The 26,712-nt window shown below is 32.1% G+C and overlaps 1 protein-coding gene and 1 pseudogene across 2 annotated transcripts; one reads left to right on the forward strand and one right to left on the reverse strand.

Annotated features, from left to right (window-relative positions):
• The first annotated feature begins 1,361 nt into the window (after positions 1 to 1,361).
• Positions 1,362 to 11,157, forward strand: LOC134720798 (aurora kinase A-like). 2 transcript variants are annotated; one of them, XM_063583311.1, is made up of 8 exons: positions 1,362 to 1,571; positions 2,783 to 2,934; positions 3,902 to 4,013; positions 5,672 to 5,751; positions 7,000 to 7,138; positions 7,684 to 7,832; positions 8,344 to 8,575; positions 9,447 to 11,157. In XM_063583311.1, exons 2-8 carry the CDS (start codon positions 2,810 to 2,812, stop codon positions 9,588 to 9,590), a joined length of 981 nt encoding a protein of 326 aa, XP_063439381.1. In that variant the 5' UTR covers positions 1,362 to 1,571; positions 2,783 to 2,809; the 3' UTR covers positions 9,591 to 11,157. The 2 variants fall into 2 exon arrangements, with proteins under 2 accessions (XP_063439381.1, XP_063439382.1); XM_063583312.1 differs by having other exon boundaries at positions 1,392 to 1,549.
• A 4,611-nt stretch (positions 11,158 to 15,768) lies between these two features.
• LOC134720800 (FACT complex subunit SPT16-like) overlaps positions 15,769 to 26,712 on the reverse strand; it is a 33,575-nt pseudogene continuing 22,631 nt past the window's right edge.

Raw genomic sequence — 26,712 nt, forward strand, 5'->3', positions numbered from 1 at the left:
TGAAGTTTGAGTTCTGTCTCTTGCTTGTTATACGTGTCAAAATTGTTGGCTGTTATGTTTTATTGTTGTTTTGTTTTGTATATGTTTTTTTATATGTGTTCACATGTTTCAGCGATGATCCTTCTGTACTGGATTTTATACTGAATAAAATTAGTTGGTTAGTTAGTTATATATTGAAACGAGAATGTGTCCCCAGTTAACGGATTCCCCATCCGCAATATCATTTTCTATGTTCGGTGGACCGTGTAAATGGGGGAAAATCACTAATGTGCCAGCATCAAAAATTAGAAAGATCATATCACAGGGAACATTTGTACTAAGTTCCAAGTTGATTGGAGTTCGACTTCATAAAAAAACTACCTAGACCAAAAACTTTAACCAAACCTTTAACCTGAAGCGGGACGGACGGACGGACGGACGGACGGACGGACGGACGGACGAACTAACGTTCGTTCGAACGGACGGACGCAGAGACCAGAAAACATAATGCCTATAAATGGGTCAGAAAAACAGATTATACAAATTGTTCATAAACTATTGTAGTTTATTACTCCGAGTCGTGCAACTGAGAAAGTGAAATTGAAAAGAAATCTTGTTTTCCTTTTTCAAGGAGTAGATCAGTTAAAATTTCCAGACAAATTCACTGAAAGACTACTATATTTGATCTGTTTTAATCTGATAAAAACGAAGTTAAATAGATATAGGAAGATGTGGTGTGAGTGCCAATGAGACAACTCTCCATCCAATTAATAATTCATAAAAGTTAACCATTATAGGGGGTCATTATAGGTCAATGGTCTGTTTGATTTATTAAAAGATTAGGTAGGACATATACTTAGTTAGTAGATATTTCATATAGGACAGAAACTCAAGTTTTAAGGGAGAAATATGAATTGCACCGGTCCCAGAATTATTCATCAAACCTTGTAAAAAATGCCCCCCCCCTTTTTTTATCTGAAGTATTGGAAATTTTGGTACAATACCCTTTCTCATACCTAAAAAAATAAAATTTATAAATATCTCTCTTATTTTCCTCCCAGTCCCTTTTCTAGTTACAAATATAAAATATGTGGTTTGAGAAATTAGGTATTACAGAATACAGAATTAGGTATATGAATGTCTTCTGTGGTATAATTTAATCAAGCACTAAAATGTCAATATCAGAACCGATAAAATGTTGAAAATTGGCAGTTCTTAGTTTCCGAATACGTTACCGTTCCTTAACGGGACAAACTCTAAAACTATAATTTGATAAATGTTAGAAATAAGTTTTTTAAATATTTTTTTTATTCGTCTGGAATAACTTTTTTCACGTTGTTGTTAAAATCAAATGTTTAATATTAGTTTTCTGTATTCTTTAAGAATATTTACTCTTTTAACCAATCGTAAAATCTCTTGTAAAACAATTTCCAGGTTTTCAACCAATCATAAAATTTGCTGCAAATATTTCAAAAACATTGTACCGCGAGTTTCTAGTGAAAGCAAAACAAGAATAATTCACGATAAATAGTATTCCAGAGAAAGACATTGGTATATAAGATACGCAAAAGTGCGGAGAGTATTACTATTTGGTTAGTTGTAAAGATTGGGTGAAATCTATATGAACAAGTTCACATGAAATATACTTTTTTTGGTAGGGAGATCTCCCCACTTCAGGATACTGAGCTTTTCAATTATACATTTAGTAGAGTTAACTTATTGCAATAATTAAAAAAAAAGAAGTAGTCCTAAAGCAAAAGAATACGAGAAATAAGGTACAAGATACGTAACATGAATATAAGAGTGAAACAAAGAAGTATCTCAATCTTAAGGCCTGTTGGCACGAATTGTCCCAATGTGCGGTTTTCCTCTCTGGTGCGTAAACAAGCAAAAATTATACGAGGAACCAGATACATTTGACATTTCATCATTTGTAACAATACTATATAACTTCTTTAAACTACCATAAGACTATGACAACAACATTAAAGCAAGACAGCTTGCCCCACTTTACTCTGTAAACTTTTTCAAAACGGGAAAGAACCAAATATCTGACGCCATAATGGAAAAGTGATTGTTGTATGCTTCAAAAGTTGAATCCGGGTTCGTTCTTGCCCAATAATGTTCGCACCCTATTACGTTCGCCCCCATTAAGTTTCGCACCCTACACGTTCGCGCCCAATTTTTATTGCTTTTGTGTTTAAAACTTTGTAATCAAGTATTGGCCAGTGTATTCATATAAGTATATTTGTTGTCATTGTCTGAAATTAAAGTGAGACAACGTTATTTTTTTGTGTTGAATATATCTTATTCTTGTTTTGGTTTGTGTATTGCTAACTTTTATTCCATTGTTTCAAAATAAAGTGAGACTCTGACAATGTATTTTTTGTGTTGAATAAATTTTAATCATGTTTTGGTTAGTGTATTGTTATAACTTTATGTTTCATTGTTTAAGATCAAAATGGCCGAGCTGTTACTCATACCAAGCTAAATACATGCAGTATTTACATCAAATCAATTACAAACAACAATCTTGATTTTCTTATAATAAATTATTCAACTGGAATTTTATTTTAAATTGGGTGCAAACAGACCTTGGGTGCGAACGTCTAGGGTGCGAAAATGTATTGGGCGCGAACAGACCTGATACCTGCGTCAAAAGTTCAAGCAGCCGGGACAAGGGACAGGGTGTATTGTATTTGTGAAAGAGGTGGAGAAAAAAGTTATTTTACCCTCAGGCCTAATGAAATCAATCATTTAAGATCTACTAAAAAAAACCTAATTATTGTTAATTCTTTTTCAGATTTAATGAATTAAGGTTTTATTTATTATGGAAGCCAAAAGAGTGCTAAAAGAAGTAAATAGTAATGCTACAGATCAAAGATGTGCCACACAAATGATTAAGACTCCCAGTCAAATGTCAGACCTTGAACCTCAGGGTTTGTCAAGAGAAAGGTATATTATAACTACAAAAATGATGGACTCCATGTCAAATGTTTGACCTAGAACATAAGGGTCTATCTCGAGAAAGGTACATTATTACTACACAAATAATGAAGACTCCCAGTTTAGTGTCTTGACAAAAAAAATGGTTAAACCTCAGGATTTGTCAAGAGAAAAGTATCTAATTACATTTTTATTTTTTTTAAGCACCAAATGTAATGCTAAATATTTGCAATGTCCTGGCAATTGGAAGAATATTCTAGTAAAAGAAGCGTGGATGAGATATTGATAGTTGCAAAACACTTTTGTAGACTTTTGCAGACATCCATGGTTGTTATATCGTGACTTGGCTTGAAAGTGCCAAAAATTAACATTTCTCAAAATAATCAATGCAAAATTTAAAGGGGCACTTGCTGCCAAATTTATGATCACTAATTTGACTCTTACTCTCATATTTTATTTGTAACTATGTAAAACCTTTTTCCAAACTTTCAAAAGTATTAAATAAACAATTAACAGGACATAGTGACTGGTCTCAATAAGATGTAGCTTCGTTTTGTGTGAATTTTAGCCAAGATGCCATCTAATTAAACTATCTAGTTGACCTTCTATGACCATATAAGCTATGTAAACATAAACAAAGATATTTATAGATTAAGCAACTCTGCAATTGGATTTTAATAGGTCTGTTAAATTTGTATTATAGATTAAAAATTTATGTTTATTGCCATTTTAAACTTTATAAGAATGTGTTTTTGTGGATCGAACCAGTCAATCAAATTATTTACCTTTGTTCAATGTTTCTATTCAACTTTCTGATAACTAAAATCCTTAGGACCTGGTATCATTAGTGAGCAATAGATCACAGTTCTACTTGATTGATACTTTGTAAGAGAAGTATTCATGTAGGCATTCAATTTACTACTTAGAGTTATTAGTAAGAAATTTTGTATCGAATATAATGTTTTGTATTTTGTAGGAAAAAGTGGTCACTAGATGATTTTGATATTGGTAAACCTCTTGGCAAAGGAAAGTTTGGAAATGTTTATTTAGCAAGAGAAAAATCAACAAAGTATATTGTTGCTTTAAAAGTAGGTATTAATGATAAGAAATATCGTTAAAAGGCTGGTATAGTCTGCAGTTTTATTCTCCAAAACTGAATCTGCCAGACAGGGGTGCCGACTATAGAGAACAATAAGCAAGAACTCGAGAAAAAAATCAATTTAGCGAGGTGGTTTGTTTACATTCCACCTTGTTTGTTATTGATATGCATGAGTGCTCTTATTATTCTCAAAACTAATAAATTGATATTGATAAGCTATTTTAATTCAATATCAAATGAAAACTAATAAATATAAAATAATTATGCTTCATTACAAATTTCTTGTATCTTTTCACTTCATTGCTGATAAAAAACTAGAATCTGCTTGATTATGAGACAGAAAGATACAAGTCAACAGGATACCAGCTTACGATGAATTAACTACAAAACATAATCGGTTATTATTCCTTCTGGTTTGGTGTTTCATTCTGACAAATATGTTTTGTATTAGTGTAAGACCCTTAAAACATTAATGTTATAGATATGATAAAACATTTTTATGTCCCATTTATGGGCATTATGTTTTCTTGTCTGTTTGTTCGTTCATCTGTCTTTCTGTCCCTCTTCAGGTTAAAGTTTTTGGTCGAGGTAATTTTTCATCAATATGAATTCCAATCAACCTGAAACTTAGTACATATATGTTCCCTATGATATGATCTTTTTTGTATTAATGCCAAATTAGAATTTTTTTCCCATTTTCATGGTCCACTGAACATAGAAAATGATAGTGTGGATGGGGTAACCATTTACTTAGGACACATCCTTGTTTTACTCAAAGATGAAACGGTTTTACCTTCAAAGTCGTATTATAGTGCTATCTATTAAGTATGGATTTCCACTCACACTGTTTTAACTTTCATTTACACATGCTTTTAAACTTCTTATTTAAAAAAACATACTTATTTAGTCATTGCTATGCCTCCACTCTTCTCTGTTGTCTGTCTTTCCCCCTACTGTACAAGAGGTATACTCTCTTTCCTTTAAATTCATTTCTCCATGTTGTTTTAGGTATTTCTATTTTTCTTATTCAGACTTCCTTGGTCATGTCTTCAGGTTGTTTGCATAGAACATGACCAAGCTACCTCCATTTCTTTTGTATCCGCAAAGTCTCCATGTCCTTTGTGTTGGTAATCTCATACATTTGTTAGAAACTTTGTTAGGCCAGAATATTTTCATTATCTTCCTCAGACATGTGTGATGGAAGCTGGAGAGTCTGTTGATGTCTTAATCAGTCATTCTCCAGCACACACAGCTATAAAAGACATACACCAGTTTTTTTTATTGTTTTTTGTGTGATTTTGACTTACAATCTTGAATAGTTCTAGAATCAAGTACAAGCAGTTTCAACTTCTATTTGCTGATGGAAAACTTTGTTTTTCCATGAAAATACCACAAACAAACACACGAAGTGAAACTACAAAAGTGTCATAAGACATTTACTAACATGACTAACAGTTACAAAAAGTTTTTATACCTGAAATTTCATGGGGTACTAGTGCGAACTACACGAGCCCAATTATGGTACACATATATCTTGCTGTAATTGAAAAAAAACATGTCATCATGCTTCAATTCAATATAAGATGTAATATTTAGGATTACATTATTAGATTTACTTTTACATTTCTTTTACTTTTCTTTACCTAGGTGCTGTTTAAATCCCAGCTTCAAAAAGCAGGCGTAGAACATCAGTTACGACGAGAAATAGAAATACAAGCTCATTTGAGGTATATTTTCAAAAAAAAATCAATTTGATTTAACAAGTTGGAGATGATTGGATCATCTTTATGTTAAGTTATTCCTGTGTTTTGCAGTATTCCTGTATGTTTATCATGTGTGCTACAGTGGTATTTATTCTGTGTGTGCTTGTTTGATGCTAACTGCTTAAATTATCCTGACATGTAGGCACCAGGAATACTGAGGGTTAAATAGGGTCATAAACATTGGGAATGTAAGGGAAAACAAATGTTTCACTGTCACATGGTGGGGGGAAAATAGTCCTTTTAGTCAGTCAGATACATGCAAGTTTTTAATGGGTGTTACACAGGACAATTATCACCATTTTGCTAGCAGTTTAACATATTAATGAACATCCCTGTCAAGAATGATAATAGGGAAAACAATTTGCCCAATTTCCAATGAAAAAAAGTTGGTTAACAGTCAGCACACATTCATATGACTGAACTATGATTTGTGTGGGAAATACATGATATTTTAGAAGATGGACAACAGCAATTTTATTCTCCTGAAAACTTCAAATAAAAAAACATGAAATGATAATTATACCTCCGCTTTAAAAAAGGGGGGGGGGGGGTATACTGTTTTACCTCTGTCTGTCCTTCCGTCCGTCTGTCCCATGAATATTTTTCGTCGCATTTTTCTCAGGAACTACAATACAAGGTTTTCTGAAATTTGGTTCCAGGGTTTATCTAAGTCAGCTATACCGTGTGATGCGTTTTCAGATTGATCACTTGACAACTTCTGTTTACCGAACACTTGTATGATTTTACACATGATAGCCAAGTTGAAAATTTTCGTCACATTTTTGTCAGGAACTACAATACAAGGATTTCTGAAATTTGGTTATAGGATTAATATAAGTCAGCTATACCGTGTGATGCGTTTTCAGATTCATCACTCGACAACTTCCTGTTTACTGAACACTTGCATATTTTTACACTATTAATATTATCCACTTGCGGCGGGGGTATCATCAGTGAGCAGTAGCTCGCAGTTTCACTTGTTTTCAGTTGCATAAACAAGCATATTTTGATAATAATTTCAATGTTAGATGGAAATCATGATTTGGTTTTCATAGGTGTTGAAGATGAAAGATTTCATGTGCTGTTAGTACATGGTAGCTTGGAATTTTTTCCAAAAATAAATAATATCAGAATGTGTTCAACAAATATATCATGTATATAGAATGATATTTCATTTTGTAACAATATATATTTATAATTAATATCTTGTAGACATCCCAATATACTGAGATTGTTTGGTTATTTTCATGATAAAACACGTGTATATTTGATCTTGGAATATGCACCGAGAGGAGAATTGTACAAAGAATTGAAAAGACAAAACAGATTTTCAGAAAGTACCTGTGCTACAGTAAGTCAAATGTTCCTACAAATGTGAACAATAATAAAAACACTAACAAATAAACAAAAAACACTAAATACCTACCCTGTATCTAAGAGTTATTTGCAGTTTTTGCAAGCTAGTTCAAAGCCAATTACAACTACATGTTTTATATGAATGTTAATACCTATAAAAACAATATTCAAAGATCTTACTACATTGTAAAATTAATAACACGAAAATAAGTTTATTGGAAAGAACAATATTGATAAGTTTACATGTATCATTTTTTAGACTAAACTATGGGATCATTAAATAACATTACCCATATTAGGGATATAATATACCGTTTTTAATATGATTTCTACAGTTAAGTTGACAGAAGCCAAGAACATTAATAGATTGTTTTTCCACATAAGAACTTGGTTTAAATAAATTTTTACTTTCATGTAAATGAAATGTTCACATTAAATATTTGACAAAACAAATTAAGTTAAAATGTTCGTTTTAAAAGTAATGTGACATCTATATTGTTTGTTAGTCGGTCAACTTATAATGTGTTATTTCCATTTAAGTATATGACTCAGCTGTCAAATGCTTTGAAGTATTGTCACAATAAGAAAGTAATACACAGAGACATAAAACCAGAGAATTTATTGGTTGGACTAACTGGAGATGTTAAAATAGCAGACTTTGGATGGTCTGTACATGCACCATCTTCAAGGTATGTTTCCAGCACATAAAACTGTTAATTCAGATAACCAATAAATGTATACTCAGTTTTATTAGTAACTGTTTTATACATAAACACAATCATTTACCACAGTTAATTAATTGAAATAAATAAAGACCAGTTTCCATTAATGAATGAAGGGGGCAGTTTGTCAGTGACCACAAAGAGAAGAATCGAGAGCTACACGATTTCTATAGCAATATTTTGAAAGGTTGACATGTCTTTAACAATGATTTCTTTCTTTTACAGTCTCAAATTTGAAATAATTTAATAAGTGTTCTTATTTTCAATTTAATTTAGTTCAACTGATTTTAAATCATTTCACCAGTAATGATTATAGGAGGGGCTGGTTGATGTCGCTCAAGTATAGTTAAGGATCTTGTAATTAATAAAAGAATGCACTTATGTTTTTTTTCTTTTTATCAATTGGAGAACAACACTATGTGGAACATTAGATTACCTACCACCGGAGATTTTATGTTTTTTTTATTTTTATTAATAGGAGAACAACACTATGTGGAACATTAGATTACCTACCACCTGAGATGATTGAAGGTAGACATCATGATGAAAAAGTAGATTTGTGGAGTTTAGGCATTCTGTGTTATGAATTTTTGGTGGGAAATCCTCCATTTGAAGCCGAGACAAATACAGAGACTTACAGACGTATTACTAAAGTGGATTTACATTTCCCTTCATACTGTACAGATGGTGCTAAAGATTGTGTCAGAAAGGTAGGAACATGATGAAGTTCTGCTTACAATAGTTTTTGTAATATTTTCAATTTATCGATATCAAAAGGCGAAGGAAAATATCTGTTATTAATTTGCTGATGTACGACGGGCAGCAGCCAAACAGTGTATGCATATTAGCTTAAAAATGCTCTATTAAATTAAATCTTTTCAAATTTAGATATGTTGTTGCCTAAAAGAAGGTCCAGTTCAATTTTCATGATTTTTAGCTTTCAACAATGTTTTGTAAACCTTAAACATGTTAACATGTTAAAGTATGTTAAAAATATTGAAATAATAAATAATAGCTGTTTGCAAGGGTTTGGAATCTGACAGTCATAATTACCAGTTGTGACTCATTTGAAAGACAAATGACTGAACTGGCAATTACTAATTTCTGTCTATGAAAATATACCAAGATGATACAATTTTAAACTTAATTTTTGTGAGGAATTACCTTCTTTTGTTATCAGTTTATACTAAATCTTGATTAGATTGCTTTTCCTGTTTGTAAACTGCCATTCGGCGTTGAATTGATAATCCAACAGGTACCCAAGTTAATGTTGTATGTCCCAGTATAACTCGCTGTTCACTGTGATGGACAGTAGACTCTTAGTCAAGGCTACTCATAATTTATATTTTAGAATTAATTTGATTACACTGAAACATACTTTTCAAATTGAACAGACTTATTTTTTATTTAGAATAAACTTTAAACTTTTAAATGATATGTGTTTCACCAAATCAAAGTTGCATGATCATGATAATTGATTCATGAGGAGTTTGCAATTGAAGTCATTAAATCATATGAAAATAAAATTGTTTATTTTACTGTGTCAATCAGTCACCTTGAAAGTTTTGTATTTTTTTTTAGCTTTTACAACATGACCCATTCAAAAGACTGTCTCTAGAGGGAATATTAGAACATCCCTGGATTGCTGCCAATGCCAAAAAACATCCATCTACCTCTGGGAGTTCATCAACACCTCCAGCTCCAAGTAAACCTGACAAATCTTGATGATGTAAACTCTGTAGTGATCTAAACCGTCTTTCCACATATTTACTTACTAGATGAATAATGATCAAAATCTCTGATGTAAAACTCAATATGGTTTTTATTGTTTTTCATATTGAAATTGTGTAATGTAATTACAGATTGTTTTCTCATGTGACTATGGAAAGGACAGAACACTTGTAAGTTCTGATTCCAGTATTGTGTAATATGTACAGAACTCACATGTGTTTTCTTATGTAACTATGGATACACCAAAACATTTGTAAGTTGTACAGAACTCACATATGTTTTCTTATGTAACTATGGATACACCAAAACATTTGTAAGTTGCACAGAACTCACATGTCCTATAACAGTGCTCTTTGAAAGGGGAATGTGTAATACATTTTACTTTGCATTTTGAAAATTGGTATGTGTGTACAGGGTTGTCCACATCTGATTGCATTTATGTAGACGATGTATTTTCTTTTTTAATTAACTTAGTATATAGATGATAAAAAATTATGTCTACACACAAACATGTATTGCACAGATACTACTTTGTACACTTATTAAATTTTTTGATGTGTATTTTGTGATTTTTTTTTAAATGTCTGCATATTTATCTAATTACTATGAATTTATAGCATAAGGATATAGTAATAGTTATAAACCACCATTTAACTTTAGAAAAAAAATATTTTAAAAAATTTCACAATAAAGCATGACTTGGCAATTTCTTGATTGTGACCAAAAAAATGTTTTTAAAGGCCTTAGTATATGAAACTGAATGGCATATTCAAGAGGAATGTATTTGTAGAATAATGTTGAATTTAACATTCCCTTTGCATATAAAGTGGTAGCCAATATTGAAGTTATAGTGAACACATAACCCACCAAAATGTTACAATGATGAATGTATAGAGTGTATGTTTATTTTACTAGAACATTGTAAGGACATTTCAATATTTATGTATATTAAATGGACAAATGTTGAGAGTATGTTTGGAATGTATGTGCTTCTCTTAATTTATAGACTTTTAGTATGATCTTCACCATTCTCTGTGGATTGTTTAATGACTACATATAATGTATGAATATATACAGGTTTAAGGATAGTATTTTAGGCATCAGTTTTTTCAAAAAGTATGAATATTAAGTGTCAAAGCATATATATTGTTTTTAATGCAAATATATATAACAAAAGAAAGTGTTGTAGAGATGATAAAAGTCCGATCTATGTCATCATACTTAAAGGAGACCATCGGCCAGCAGCAATGTAATACATTGTAATTCAGTTGGATCATCTTCATATTATTAACTGAGATTTGAGTCACTTAAGTTAGTTGTAAATACATTCCTCTTTTTTACTGCCGTGCAGTGTATGAATTCTGATTTAAGTCCAGTTGTAAACTCCATACAGCTGTCATAATGTGTATGCTTTGACCTATTAAACAAGCAATTTTAATACTTGTGTAGAATATTTTCAGGTGATCGAAGAAAGGTATTGACAAATATTGTGACTTGTGTTTTCTAAGTAGTAAATACAGAATGTATGAAAGTTCCTCGTAATAAAATTGTGATATCATTAGTATTTATTTGACTTGTTTTTCTCCGTCATTTGTTTTTGAGGTCATGGGGTTAATATCATGCTGGATCAAATCAAGGCTTCACATTTTATTTGTTTCTGCTTCGCTAAGCATGCAAAATTTAAAAAATATGAGATATGCGATATCCAGAGTTAAATGTAGTGTCCAAATTTCTAGGCAAAAGAGTACAACTAAAAAATGGCAATCAACACCTAATTCCTCAAATGACAAAAAACAACTTTGAAAAAAAAGTCACAACTATTTTTTGTTTTAGGCAGGCAGTGTCATTTTCTCACCAAATTTTCACTTGTATCTAGATCAGAGGAATTATAAAAGATAAACCGGAGAGTGCACATAAAAAAGCAGTCAAGATTAAAAAAAACTTCACTAAAGATCAGAGTACTTCACTGCTTATGAAGTACTTGAGAAAGATTGTGTATAATGAATAGTATTGGTACAGCATTGAAAAGAATATGAAAATAATCATTTAGTAGAAATAACCAAACAAACCAAACTTGGGGAGTTAATGCCTTGAGCAGATGAAATATATGTGCATTGGTGGCAGACATAGGAACACTGTTTTATTGGATTTATAATTTTGTTTCGTACTCATTGACATTAATTGTCCACATCAATTTAAACTATTAGTTTATAATATTTGCCAGTCGACTAACTTAGGGGATCAACATAACATAGATATTGATTTCAAGTTGAGCAGCAATCTAAAAAAAATCTAAATTTAAATGAAATAGGATGATGCATAGAAGTGGTAAATATGTTGAATTTACAAGATAAAAGGTAACATTTCTTATCATTAAGATGGTACCTAACACAACAGGGAGATTTTACATTGTGTTGTAAAAGGAATATCAAGCTTCTCAATGATCAAAACTGGTGTTTGTCAAATTGATATATAACAAGTGTATTTTTTCTGACAAAACGGTTGGTTTAAAAAAAAATCTATTTTTAATATTTTTGTTAAAGGGTCAAAGTAAATAATTTGGCAAAATTTTATGAAAATTAAACAAGCCAAATTAATTTAAGTGAAAGTGTTGTGTACCACTCTTACATAAGAAAAACTGAAGTACACAATGGAAATAAACTAATAGTTCAAGAACAGCTATTGGCTCCTTCAATTGTCTCAAAGAGGTGAAGGATACAAAAGAGACATCAAACTCACAAGTCAAAAATAATCTGACAATGTACGCCATGGCGGAATTAGAAAAAAAGACTGAGAAACAAGAACCTCTTCAAATATTGGCACTTGATTGATTGCTCGATGTCAATCATATTTAAATTCAGGAGGTGAACAAATGATACATAAACTACTGAAAAGCTGTTGTGTCAAGTAAGATATGCAAGCAATCTTCTGCTTGTCTGCCAATGAACAATGACGTCATGTTGGGTAGTCCTCTCAGAAACAAATTATAAATTATTTGGACCTTACAGAAAATCTTACACTAAATGCCATGGAAATGTTCATTTGTTAAAAGACCCAATCCTCTCCTTACCTCATTGGTGATATATTAGCAGATTTTTGTCTCAGAATGGGAGAACTGGATTACAATTGGGCGTAGTGTAAAGATTTTTTATTTCAGGAGGTAGAGGACCTGGATGCCCAATTTTTGGGTTCATCGATTGCTTAATGTTAGTGTTTTAGTCAGTGAAATGAGTCCTTTTGTCAGATACTATAAGCAATAGGCAGATTATATTTACTGGTAGATGTCATCTAAACATGGCCCCCAGTTTCAGTTCTTGAGTCAATGTGAAGATTCATGATCAGGATTGTTTCTCTGATATTATTAGCACGTATTTTATTAGTTAGGCATTGCATGGTGCCGTGTTGTCTAGCAGGGTTCATCTGATTTTGACATCATTTTTATGGTTCTTTAGTCAATGTGCAATTTTAGTAATTAGGTGTTTCTCAGGTGTATAAGCAATACTCTTAACTATATTCAGAGTATGTTGAGAAAGTTCAATCAAGATGAGGAGAGTAGAAACTTCTGCATGTGCAATTGTGTTCTAGTTCATACAACGTAGTTCTGACGATTTTTCACTTAAAACCTTTTTAATTTTTTCCTTAAATCATGTTGATAAACAAATTTCTTATGATTGTAATCTTTTGGACTACATCAATTAGACACAAACCGCTGAAATGTAAGAAAATAATTTTGAATTGACCAATCAATTTATACGATGTCCAGTACTGACAAAAAGTTTACCTGTCACATGAACAGGTATATTTCAGCTGTCCTAAAACTAGTTGGCCTTGATTTAAATTAGAAACTATTGATGTAGAGGTTGTTTTGATAGTAATTAATCATCATATCACTTTTAAGACCGTTAAAAAGATCGTGATTTATATTTATATATGTGTTCACCCCTAGTTTTCATACTTTTCTACCACATATGTTCACCCCACCTCTAGTTTTCCTACGTTTCTACCACATGTGTTCACCACTAGTTTTAATACTTTTCTAAAACATGTGTTCACCCCTCGTTTTTCATACTTTTCTACCACATGTGTTCATCCCTAGTTTTCATACTTTCCTACTACACATGTGTTCACCCCATTAGTTTTTCATACTTTTCTACCATATGTATTCACCCCTTTTTTTCATACTTTTCTTCTACACATGTATTCATACTTTTCAACCACATATGTGTTCACCCCTAGTTTTCATACTTTTCTACAACATGTATTCATACTTTTCAACCACATATGTGTTCACCCCTTGTTTTCATACTTTTCTACCACATATGTGTTCACCTCTAGTTTTGCATACTTTTCTATCACATATTGTGTTCACACCTTGTTTTTCATACTTTTCTACCACATATGTTCACACTTACTAGTTTTCATACTTTTCTACCACATATGTTCACCCCACCCCTAGTTTTCATACTTTTCAACCACAGATGTGTTCATCCCTAGTTTGATACTTTTCTACATGTATTCACCCCTTGTTTTCATACTTTTCTACCACATCTGTTCACCCCTTGTTTTCATACTTTCCTACTACACATGTGTTCACGCCATTAGTTTTTCATACTTTTTCTATCACATATGTGATCACCCCTAGTTTTAATACTTTTCTACCACATATGTGATCACCCCTAGTTTTCATACGTTTCTACCACATGTGTTCATCACTAGTTTTTGGTGTGATTCTTCTTGCTCTGTATATTATGTGGACATTTATTTGTTTTCATTTAACCTGTGTTATTTGTCCATTAAACTCAAGATTTTGACATCTTTTTGAATATTCTATACTTTTTTTACCGATTAAAGTAAAAGACAATCGACCATCATATGTAAGGGTAAGCTTGGTTCTATAAGCCAATAACATTGCAGCTTATAGGAAATGTAAATATGGTGCTACATTAGACATTTAGAGAAACACTGCTATACAAGCCAATACAACAGGGAATTTAGTAGAGAGGAACTACTAACCAGTAGTTCAGCCAACACAATATATACCATTATACCATTACATACCAAATATGTAAAAGCTTTACAAACTTTTGTCATTTCATGTTTGTCATGTTGTAGCCTTTTTTCATCTGACTATTTAGTATGTTTTTTTCTTATTATTTGAATTATGATAGTGAATGGAATTGATAAATCGGCATGAAAAACAAACCCTTCTGAGCTCAACCCTCGTCTGGTACAAGTATGAACACAGACTTGTGAACCACAAACTAAATCTACTGCTTCCTCTAAAACTAAAAGTGATTTTGCATTACAATGTATGTGCTGGATTTTTAAAGGATTGTTAGTTTTCTTAATTCTAATGTTTCATACTTTTCATGTCAGCCTTTTTTTTTTTTTACGCCTTTACATTATGGGTTTTTCTCATGGTTAAAGGCTGTTTAGTTTGCCCGTTATTCCTAACATATACTTCATTTTAACTTTGGTGGATAGTTATCTTATTGACAATCATACCTCATCTCCACATCTCTTTATTTTCATATTTATCTATTTAAATTGTAAAATATTTTCTCTCATGAATATTCATTTGGTACAAAATAAAAACTCTTTGTTGAAACTATGTATTTATTAACAGAATACAAGCACTATAAAGTTTCTGTCCAATTTTGTCCCTTTTTTTGGCCCCTGACAGTCCATAGTTGTCTTCTATCATTCATCTTGCATGGAAAGAAACAATGACAACTATTATATACATACCCGTAGCCAGGGGGGGTTCGGGGGGTTCGGACGAACCCCCCCTTGAAAACAAATAAGCACTGTTAAAGTCAATGTTCTGTTCGAATTGTGACTATTAAAGTCGAGTTTGTGAGTCAAACGAACCCCCCTTTTGAAATTCCTGGCTACGGGCCTGATATAACAGGTGAAGGCCATTTTCTACACATACAACCTACTGCCTTTAAAGTTTACCTATTACAATTCAATATCCTGAGCTTTTTTGTAATATAATACATTAGTACACAATGATCATCCAGAAAAGATTTTTTAAAGTGTATACACAAATCATGATTTTCCAATTGTCTAACAGAGTATTAGAGAAAGTGAGACTTTAGTATAAGACTTCAAACAACACATACTTTACATACTAATTACAACTTTTGCTTTTAATTTAGTCTTTGATCATTTGTTCTTTTGATCCTCATTGTCTTTATAAATATTCACAATTTGTTTTCATATTTTAATGTCTTTTCTTTTTATCTTTATTTCTATCATGACTTCCACTGTCTGAGCGTTTACGTTTGCTGCTACTACTACCACTACTGGGTTTATGGTGGCTACCACTACTGGGTTTATGGTGGCTGCCACTACTGGGTTTGTGGTGGCTGCCACTACTGGGTTTATGGTGGCTGCCACTACTAGATTTGTGGTGGCTGCTACTGCTACTATGGTGATGTGATGATTTGTGCCCGTGTTTAGATGATACCTGTCTTGCTGGTGCCGCTTCAGCATATGGATTCTCAGCATCGAGATCAGCTAAAATACAACAAATTGCATTACAAATGATTTTTATTTTCATGAGTACCAGTTCTCTTGGATTGAGGATTAATTGTGAACCCATTGAAAGTGTGTACTTATTTAAACATTTAATTTTGTAGATGTCCTATCCATGAAAATTAGTATCCCATCAAATAATTGTTTATATAATTCATTATCCAATTCTTAATGAACAAACTTATCTAAATGTTTCTTCCATGTTTAGTTTCCATTCATATTTTCTTTTAAATGGCTGCTTTATATATTTAATTAAATCACTTCTTAAAATATAGCTGTCAAGATATAAATCTAATGCAATATCCCCATTTCTGTTTTTTTTTATTTATTAAAATAAGACAGGAGATTTGATATCAGTCAGGTTTTGGGACAAAACATTTGATATCAGCCAGGTTTTAAATTGATCATACCTCTTCTAGCCTCTTCTTCAAGTTCGTCCCAATCTTTACCACTTTCTTCACTTGAACCAAGATCGTCTTCTCCTTCTTCTACAAAGTACAAATTTATATATGTTCATTCTTTTTGACATTTAAAACAGTTTCTTTATGAAGTGTTTTTGTATATACAAGTGTTTGATTGGAAACCTAGAGAACCGCTAGGTAGAGAAGAGCTTCACACATTCTCAATAAAATTCATGTTATAACTAAGACCTTTGTGGGGAATAGATAATTAATTTACAAAGTTTTAAGAACAAAATATCTGACAGTTGACATTCTCTTACATTTACCATAAAAAATTACAGATTATACAATTTCCCTGCAATACATGTCTTATTCCTTGAGACTTGATACATTTTTATGGTTTTGGAACTTCCTACACGAATTTAACATTGATAATTGTGCTGACAACAGTCTACAACCAGAAGAGGAGAGTAAATGGAAAACTGTTCTGCCTAATCAACCATCAGACAGAGTTGACTGAAGATTGATTTCAATTTGTTTGAATAGGTACTTTTTGGTTGTATTGCTATTCAACTGTTTTGGTTTTTATACATCCTCTGCATTCAAATATTCAGCTTTTAAGTGTTCCTGATGAATGTTATTCCAGAAAAGCACTTTGAAGGGATGACGTGTTATTTTCTTTTTTGGTTTATGTGACCTACCCGAGTCTTCCTCTTCTCCTTCCCAGTCACTTTCCTCGCTATCATCGCTGCTTTCCTCGGCAGAATCATCATCGCCCGATGGTGCATAATGTTCGTCTTCTTCTGAGTCGTCACCGTCATCAGCTTCAGCCTGTGGTCAAACAAAAAACTTTACTCACATAATAGTTACAGATTTAAAAATACTTTGTCATAATAGTCTGAATAATAGTTAGAGATTCAAAAATACTTTGTCATAATAGTCTAAATAATAGGTAGAGATTTAAAAATACTTTGTTTGTCATAATAGTCTGAATAATAGTTAGAGATTCACATTTGTCAATTTGGGAAGTCTATTAAAGGTTTCTAAGCCTGCGGTAAGAAAAATCCTTGATTTGTCATAATAGTCTAATGAAACAAATATGCCAAGTTGTAAAAACAGGCTTCCTCTGAATAGCGGAGGATTGGGCAAGCAACCACTGATATGTTTATCTCTGAATCATTCTGTAGGTGAATAGCAGAGGATTGGACAACCACTGATATGTTTATCTCTGAATCATTCTGTAGGTGAATAGCAGAGGATTGGGCAACCACTGATATGTTTATCTCTGAATCATTCTGTAGGTGAATAGCAGAGGATTGGGCAACCACTGATATGTTTATCTCTGAATCATTCTGTAGGTGATTCGGAGGATTGGGTAACCACTGATATGTTTATCTCTGAATCATTCTGTAGGTGAATAGCAGAGGATTGGGCAACCACTGATATGTTTATCTCTGAATCATTCTGTAGGTGAATAGCGGAGGATTGGGCAACCACTGATATGTTTATCTCTGAATCATTCGGTAGGTGAATAGTGGAGGATTGGGCAACCACTGATATGTTTATCTCTGAATCATCCTGTAGGTGAATAGCGGAGGATTGGGCAACCACTGATATGTTTATCTCTGAATCATTCTGTAGGTGAATAGCGGAGGATTGGGCAACCACTGATATGTTTATCTCTGAATCATTCTGTAGGTGAATAGCAGAGGATTGGGCAACCACTGATATGTTTATCTCTGAATCATTCTGTTGGTGAATAGCAGAGGATTGGGCAACCACTGATATGTTTATCTCTGAATCATTCTGTAGGTGAATAGCAGAGGATTGGGCAACCACTGATATGTTTATCTCTAAATCATTCTATAGGTCAGTGGTTGTCTTTCATTATTTGTTTTGTACATAAATATGGTCTTTAATTTTCTTGTTTAAATAGTTTTACATTTATCATTTCTGGGTCTTTTATAGCTTGCTAAGCAGTATGTTTTTTCCCCTCATTATTGAAGGCCCTATAGTGACTTACAGTTGTTAACTTCTATGTCATTTGGTCTATGGTGCCAGTGGTAGAAAGTCATCTCATTGGCAACCATATCACATCTTTTTTATAAGGTAACAACTATAGTAAGTTTAAAATAAAATAATTATACAACATAAAAGGGTTCAAGAGTTTTGTTATATTCATTTACTAAAACAATAGAAACTATATCAGAAGTATAGCGTAGCAAATAGATTTTTCTATGTTATACTACTTACATCACTTTCTGGGTCCAAGAAAGACCATCCACCGCTGTCAAAGAACCCATCTGGATCATCTGTAATTGTCTTCATAATCTTGGCCCAATTTAAACTCTGAACTCCCTCTGAGTATCGAATATCACAGGAACTATCAAATGTACAAAATATAGATAAGTAAGCATTTACTAACAGAAACAAATTAGGTCACCTTCCCAAATAGATAATGGTTTGAAGGAGACAAGAATTTGGATTACTCAGTTTAACAAGATTGCTAAAATATAGACAAATGTCCTCCACACTTTTATAACATTACAATGATTTGTTTTAAGAGTGGGCTAAGAAACAACAGATACACACATTGCAATAAAATTGAAATGGGGAATGTGTCAAAGAGACAACAACCCGACCATAGAAAAGACAACAGCAGAAGGTCACCAACAGGTCTTCAATGTAGCAAGAAATTCACACACCCGGAGGCATCCTTCAGCTGGCCCCAAAACAAATATACATTAGTATGGAAATCTGGAACTTTTGTAAATATTCACTGTATTGAAGTCATTTAAACTATATGTAAATGAAGTCATTTTGAGAATCAAATGAGTTTTATGGAAATTTTGGCACATTTTTGTGAAATTACACATAGTGGTGACCATACTATCAAATAGGATGGGGGTAGAAGGAGACAAAAAGTTCTCAATAGACCAAAAATAGGGGGAACATAACCTGTTGGCCAGTATAGATAAAAATTCAATATTTAAAAAAAAAAAATACTGTGAATTCAGAATTTATTATGAGTTTTCCAATAATGTGTATGGGGAAGTATTGCAATAATAAAAAATTGCATTCCAATATCTGATTTGCAATTTTTAATCTAATTTTTTGTAAGTCTTGTCAAATTCCAATAACAAACACTCACAATAATTTCTACTCTTTATAAAAATTTCTACTCTTTATAAAAATGTTAAAAGTATAAATTGATCTTACTTCAGCCATTCCTTGACATGATCCAACATTTGCATAGGAATAGAGTTCACCATTGCCACTTTTTTACTGTAATCTTTGAAAACAAATACCATATCAAAATTCTTCAAATGGAACTGTACACGTTCAAAATGCACCAATTCAACTTCGTCTAATGCTATCACAAATGGAGGCTGAAGACAAAAGAATTATCTTTTTTAGAATGATTAAAACTATAACAGAAATACAGTTTATTTATATGTTTCCTATGGTCACAAGGTCAGGTAAACATATACAGGTAATCTTGTTTGTGGGTAATATATTTATATTGTTTAATATCTAGTTAATGCATTTGGGGATATTGTCTTGTAAAATGTAATTAATTGCTTTCAGTCTGTCTAATTTGGAATAAAGTTTGGGAAGTCTTTAGAGGGTCTTTTAACCATCTCCACATATGTACTACTGATTCAGCCACAAATGTGTAATTTATATAGTACAATGTGGTGTCACTCTTTTGAAACTCTGAAGTGATTAGGAAGGAAAACAGACCGGTTGAATTCTTTTTAGTATTATTTTAAAGCTAATTATTTTCCTTCATTTATGCAAGGCAGAGGTTAAACTCTAGAGTGGTTTGATTATTCATTAGATATTGTGAACCAACTAATTTTCCTGTCTTTTGAAGACAGAAAAATGGTGCAAACATAAATAGACAACTTTCGAGTTCATCCCTCACCGGAAAAAACTCGTCAATTATACGCGCCTTTATCGCAGTCATCTGTGCGTTTAGGGGCGTCGTCACTTCCTTACAAGGTTGAGCGAGTGGTTGGAAAATTATATTTCTATATTGTACGAATTATTCGGCAAATTGAATTCTAAAAATAGACAATCAACACTGCTGTCATTAGGGAATTGTCAGTAAGTACCTACAGAGCAACCATTATTTCTAGTTTATCCTGCACAAAAACGATCACTAAGACGCTTGATGAACGTAAATACTGCAGGGATACAGGCGAGCCCCTCTATCTGGTAAATGACGTCATAAAGGCGTGCATAATTTTTTTGTGTTTTTGCCGGTGACGGATGAACTCGAAAGTGGTCTATTGTCACAAACTTGTTACACATGGATCTTATCTTTTTTAAATACATTAATCAAATTTGAAAATTATGAAATGAAACAGCCAAATAAGTCATCCAAAAAAATAATAAAATTGGTTGACAGTAACAATCTCCCTACATCTTGTCGGTAGAAGTGAGCTTCACATTTTAATGTTCAACAAATTACAATTTTCAGTAAGGTTGTATGCAGACTTTGGCAAACCATGACATCAAATATTCACAAAGTTCTCAATTCACATAAATTGGTACCCATAAAAAACAAATGAATCAACATTATCCCATTTTTCTACTATCTGTTGGACAATGTGAACAGCACTATGATAAACCAATTCCCTATACTACTTACCCATTCTACAAGGTTAACCAGACAGCCACTAGTTGGTTGTAACAATACTGTAGATCTAAATGGTACTCCATGGAATCCTAGTTCTCTAAAGGGTGTATCAAATTCTACCTCTTGCTTTGTAATGTTTTCCACCTTTTCACAGAATCCTTTGAATGCAGACTTTAACTTCTGTCTGTACTCTCTCTCAGCCTTTACAGAAAAATATATTCATTAATTAACTACAGGTGCAAAGGTGGCATTTTTAACACGGCTTAAAATAAATAAACAGCTACGTCTTGAGTGCATGATACGCCCGTCGTCTTGTGTGCAATAATCATAAATAGTTTCTGAGATACAGCGTGACATGTGAAAAAACTCAATATTTCTAAAATAAAATTTTGAATCATCACCAAAAAGTATACAGATCTTAAGATAAATATAATTAAGAAGTGTGTGAAGTTTTAAGCAAGAATCATAAATTGTTTCTGAGATAGTGTGACATGTGAAAGCCCTTTTACAAAAAACTCAATATTTCTAAAAAAAAATTTGAATCAAAACCAAAAAGTATACAGATCTTAAGATTAATATAACTTATAAGTGTGTAAGGTTTTAAGCAATAACCATTAATCCTTTTAGAGACATGGCACGACATGTAAAAACCCCATCCCCCTTTTTTACAAAATACTCAATAACTCTAAATCAATTTATGAATCATCACCAACATTTATACAGATCTTTAGATTAATATAGCTAAGAAGTGTGTAAAGATTTAAGCAATTATCACAAATCGTTTCTGAGATACAGCCCGACATGTGAAAAAAAGACCCCCCTGTTTTAGTTACAAAATCCTGTAACTCAAAAAGTTTTAATCTTATTTTCACCAAAAAGTATAAAGATCATTTGCCCATTATAAGGAACAACTATTTTAAAGTTTCATGAAATTTGAATGAGTCGTTCTCAAGTTACGGTGCGACATGTTTATGCCGGACAGATGGAGGGACAGACAGTGGACATTTGTATACCATTTGACAGACATATAAAAATCTAAATGCACAGTTCAGCATATATTAAAAAAATTGGAGAAAAAAATTCCCGAAACGTGTTGTCTGTAAACTATAAAAATGCTTGTTTTTGGACCCTTGTCTAAACTGTTGGTACCATAAACCCCAAAATCAATCCAGACCTTCCCTTTGTGGTATTGACCCTTCAGGTAAAATTTCTTAGAGATCCATTTACTAAAACTTAAGTTATTGTCCGGAAACCAAAAGTGTCTTCGGACAACAAAAGTATTAAAATTGACCAAATCATTCTGCACAATTCTTCCAACATACTTGTTCAGCATGTAAATCATCACGGTCATGCATGTGTTGATGTTTCCCCAGATCTGTGGTGATTTCTCCAACTTCTGTGTAAAACTCTACATCAACGTGTTTCTTCTTACCAAACAGAATGGCATGCTGTAAAATATTATATATCCTGTCAAATCTCTGTATTTTCATTCAATGCCCTCCATGTTTTGATAAAACATAAAAAGTTTTGCACTATATGACAGAGGATTTGGTGTTGACAGGTGTTTTTTTTTATAGTCTTTGAATATTCTATTAAATTGTTTACATTCTTAAATTGTTTCAAAAGTATTTAATTGCTTTATACATGTTAGTTTGTGTCTATTGCTGGGATCATTAGTTGGCCTTTGGATTCATGTATTTTTTGTGGGGTTGTTTTCTCACTGATATACAACTCAATTTCTTTATTCTTCTTCAGATCCTAAATCCTTTGACATTTATATTGGACACCTATTACTTTATTCCTTTTTTTCTTTGATAGCCTAAAGAGTATGTTCATGATAATGGGTCAATATCCATTCTAAAATTACACAACATATAAATTTAGTACTAATTTCACTTGGATGACAAAAGTATAAAATTAACTTCCAATACAGATACTGTCAGTAACAATTAAACACACTTGTGTTGAAAAATCAGAATTACAATTAATATTTTACATAAGGTTGGATAGTTTTTGCTTCAGATAACAGTTGCCACATGCATGGCTTATTTGATGTTTTGGTAAAATTTGTACCACACTTACACAAATCTAGATCAAAAAGTGTGGCCAATATTTCTCAGAAGGAAGTAGAAAATATGATTGTAATCAAGACACCAATACCATTTTGTCAGAGTATCAATTTTGTCATTTTCATTGCTACCCCAAACTGTAAAGAATAAATAGCACAGACAATTTCCTCACCTTTAAATGAAAATGTAGCAAAATGATCATTTCTCCATCACAAGGTTGGAAGAAAGCATTTTTGATGTTGTTATATAGGATATCTACTTTATCTCCTCTCACTGAAGTAAACCTGAATCCTACAAAGAAACAAAAGATTTGTAATCATAGATATACAATAAAATTAAAAGTCCAAATTCAGACATATAATTTAACAAATAATGCCTTTTCATGCTCAAGGCCCAAATTTTTGAAAGTGAATAATGAAGATCATACTTAGTCTGAAAGCTTGTCTGTAAATGGTCTCAGAGGATAAGAATTCACAAGGTGTTATATTGTTACAAAAGTCAAAATCCTAAAACTCTCCAAAAAATTGGCATTTCAAACTGAAGGTATTGTAAGAAAGTTAAAACTTTTTCTGAATATTGTTGTGTTTCAAAGGATGGTAGAGGACTATAACTAGGTTCCATGAGTGACAAGTGATAATAAAATTATTTATCTAATATTTTTCAATCAAACTCTAAAAACTGTCAATTATGAGTTATTTTACCATTTGTATGAGCTTCCAATGTTCCTGAGATTCTCTTTGATACAATATTTGGTCTGATATACAGGTCTTTTAACTTTGGATTTCCTCTGTTTGGATTGATAACAAGTGTGTCTTGTTTAACAATGCCCTGAAAATATATGGATTATAATTAATTTACATCATCACATGAGTAACATTGGAAAAACTAAACACAAAGCCACAATCAGTTTAACTGAAGTAATCCAAAGGCATAATTAATTATATTTAAATTTATCAAACGTTTCCATGCACTTTTTAACAGTAAATGTTTTGATTTAACAACTATTGTAACCAACACATTTATCTATTCTTATCTTATTAATCTTATCAATTTTACTTCAGAAGAAAACAATTTACAAGCTAGTTTGCTGTACAGTTCTCAAGTTCTTACAATTGGTTACTTCTACTTTTCAAGTGAACTCTTTGAAACAATTTGTTCATCTGTCTCAATATGAAAGAAGGCTTATTTTATATTCATCTTTCCAAAAATATCTATTGATTCACAAAGATGTTTTGGGTAATATCACTAATCAATCTGTGTATTTTTGTCTTTCAATCTTATTTGTTGATTAGCATTGCCATGAGTATGAGCTAGATGCATCAAACTTTTTCTTTAGGATCCAATTCGCAAAAAGCATAAAAAAATAAATAAACAGAAATGGAATTAAACAAAGAGCTCAACCTCAGCTACTTAAGCTTGAAATATATAAGTCACAGTGACTCAAAGGTATCGAAAAATTCAATCAGTATGGAACATCAGTTTGTATGTATTGGTGAAATACCACTAATACACCAGAATGAGTACAAGACACCATGTATGAATGAATGAACATGGTTGGAATACAAAGAAGACAAACACTGATTCTTACCTCTTTTTCCCTCTCTTCAGCCTCTCTGGTTTTAAACTTTTTCTGTACTTCTTTAATCAATCTGAATGCTGTATTTAAATTCAATGATGGAGCTGATATTTCTCCTGGCTCTTTGGTGTTTGAACTTCTGTAGGTGCTGTAAGATAAAACAATTCAAATATTTCTAATTAGATTTGAATACTTAGTCCACTAACTCAGAGTCTATCTGTATTCGAAATAAACATGCTAAAGAATTATTCCACTTGTAGGAAGTTTTATAGATGATATGACAAGCGAAACTGAGAGCTACTGCTTACTGATGATACCCCTACCGATCAATGTAAGTGTTTGGTAAATATAAAGTTGTTGAATAATGAATCTGAAAATGCATCACACAGTATAGGTGACTTATATACACCCTGAAACCAAATTTCAGAAATTCTTGTTTGGTAGTTCCTAAGAAAAATGTAATGACATTTTTTAACTTGACTTCTCATGTTTTAAATGACGTATCTGATATAACAAGTGAAACTGAGAGCCAATGAATGATCAATGTAAGTGTTCAGTGAAAGTTCTGGAGTTTTTGCATCACACAGTAAAGCTGACTTATATAAACATAGAAACTAAATTTAAAAAAATCCTTGTAATGTAGTTCCTGTGAAAAGATGCAAAGAAAATTTTCATGAACCTATGCATTTTTGGCATAATTTTTCATTGTTCAACTTTTCAATGAAATACAAATTACCAATCAAGATTATGGTCAGTTAGGGTAAGGACATAAATCTACTTACATTTCTTTAAGGAAGGTAGCATCTGGTTGAGGGAAAACATTTCCTTCATTTCTACCAAGAGATGACCCAGGATGGTAGAAGTTAATACGAAGATATGTGTAGTCACCTTCTATGGACTGACTTATGTTCTAAAAAGAGAAAGCAAACGTAAAATACAACTGAAGTTTATCAATGGTTAAAATTCAAAAATTATTAATATAAAAATAATGATGATACTATGAATTTCATTTGACATATCTAGAAACATATATGTGGGAAATTCTATTCAACCTAGTGTTAAAAACAAAAGTAATTCAATTATGCACAAGGATATAAAACAAGAATGTGTCCTCAGTACACGAATGCCCCACTCGCACTATCATTTTCCATGTTCAGTGGACCGTGAAATTGGGGTAAAAACTCTTATTTGGCATTAAAATTAGAAAGATCATATCATAGGGAACATATGTACTAAGGTTGAAGTCGATTGGACTTCAACTTCATCAGAAAATACCTTGACCAAAAACTTTACCCTAAAGCGGGACAGACGGACGGATGAACGGAAGGACGAACGCACAGACCAGAAAACATAATGCCCCTCTACTATCATAGGTGGGGCATAAAAAGAAACGAGAAATTTTAATAGCCATGTTCAATTTATTAGTAACAAGTAAAACTGTGAGCAGTAGCTCACTGATGATACCCCCGCTGAAATATTTCGGTAAACAGGAAGTTGTTGAGTGATGAATTTGAAAACTCATCACACGGTATAACTTACTTTAATATATAAACCCTGAAACCAAAATTATTAAAATTTGTCAAGTAGTTCCTGAGAAAAATGTTATGAAATATTCATGGGACAGAGGGACGGACTGAAAGATGGACAGACAGATGTAAAACAGTATACCCCCACTTATTTAAAGTCAGTGTTTAATTACTGGCACTTGTTTATATTAAAGCATATGTAAACCTTGGGTCACTAACCATTGAATAAAGGAAAAATCTCTTAAATTGTTGAAATCTTATTGCTTTCACATGTGGCTTCTTAATAAGAATGAAAAGGGTCTTTTATGTCATTTTTTCTGTATCGAATACCTATCTATATCAAGTCATTCCAAACAAAT

This window comes from Mytilus trossulus, chromosome 6 (assembly GCF_036588685.1).
Source record: "Mytilus trossulus isolate FHL-02 chromosome 6, PNRI_Mtr1.1.1.hap1, whole genome shotgun sequence".
NCBI classification, from domain to species: Eukaryota; Metazoa; Mollusca; class Bivalvia; order Mytilida; family Mytilidae; genus Mytilus; species Mytilus trossulus.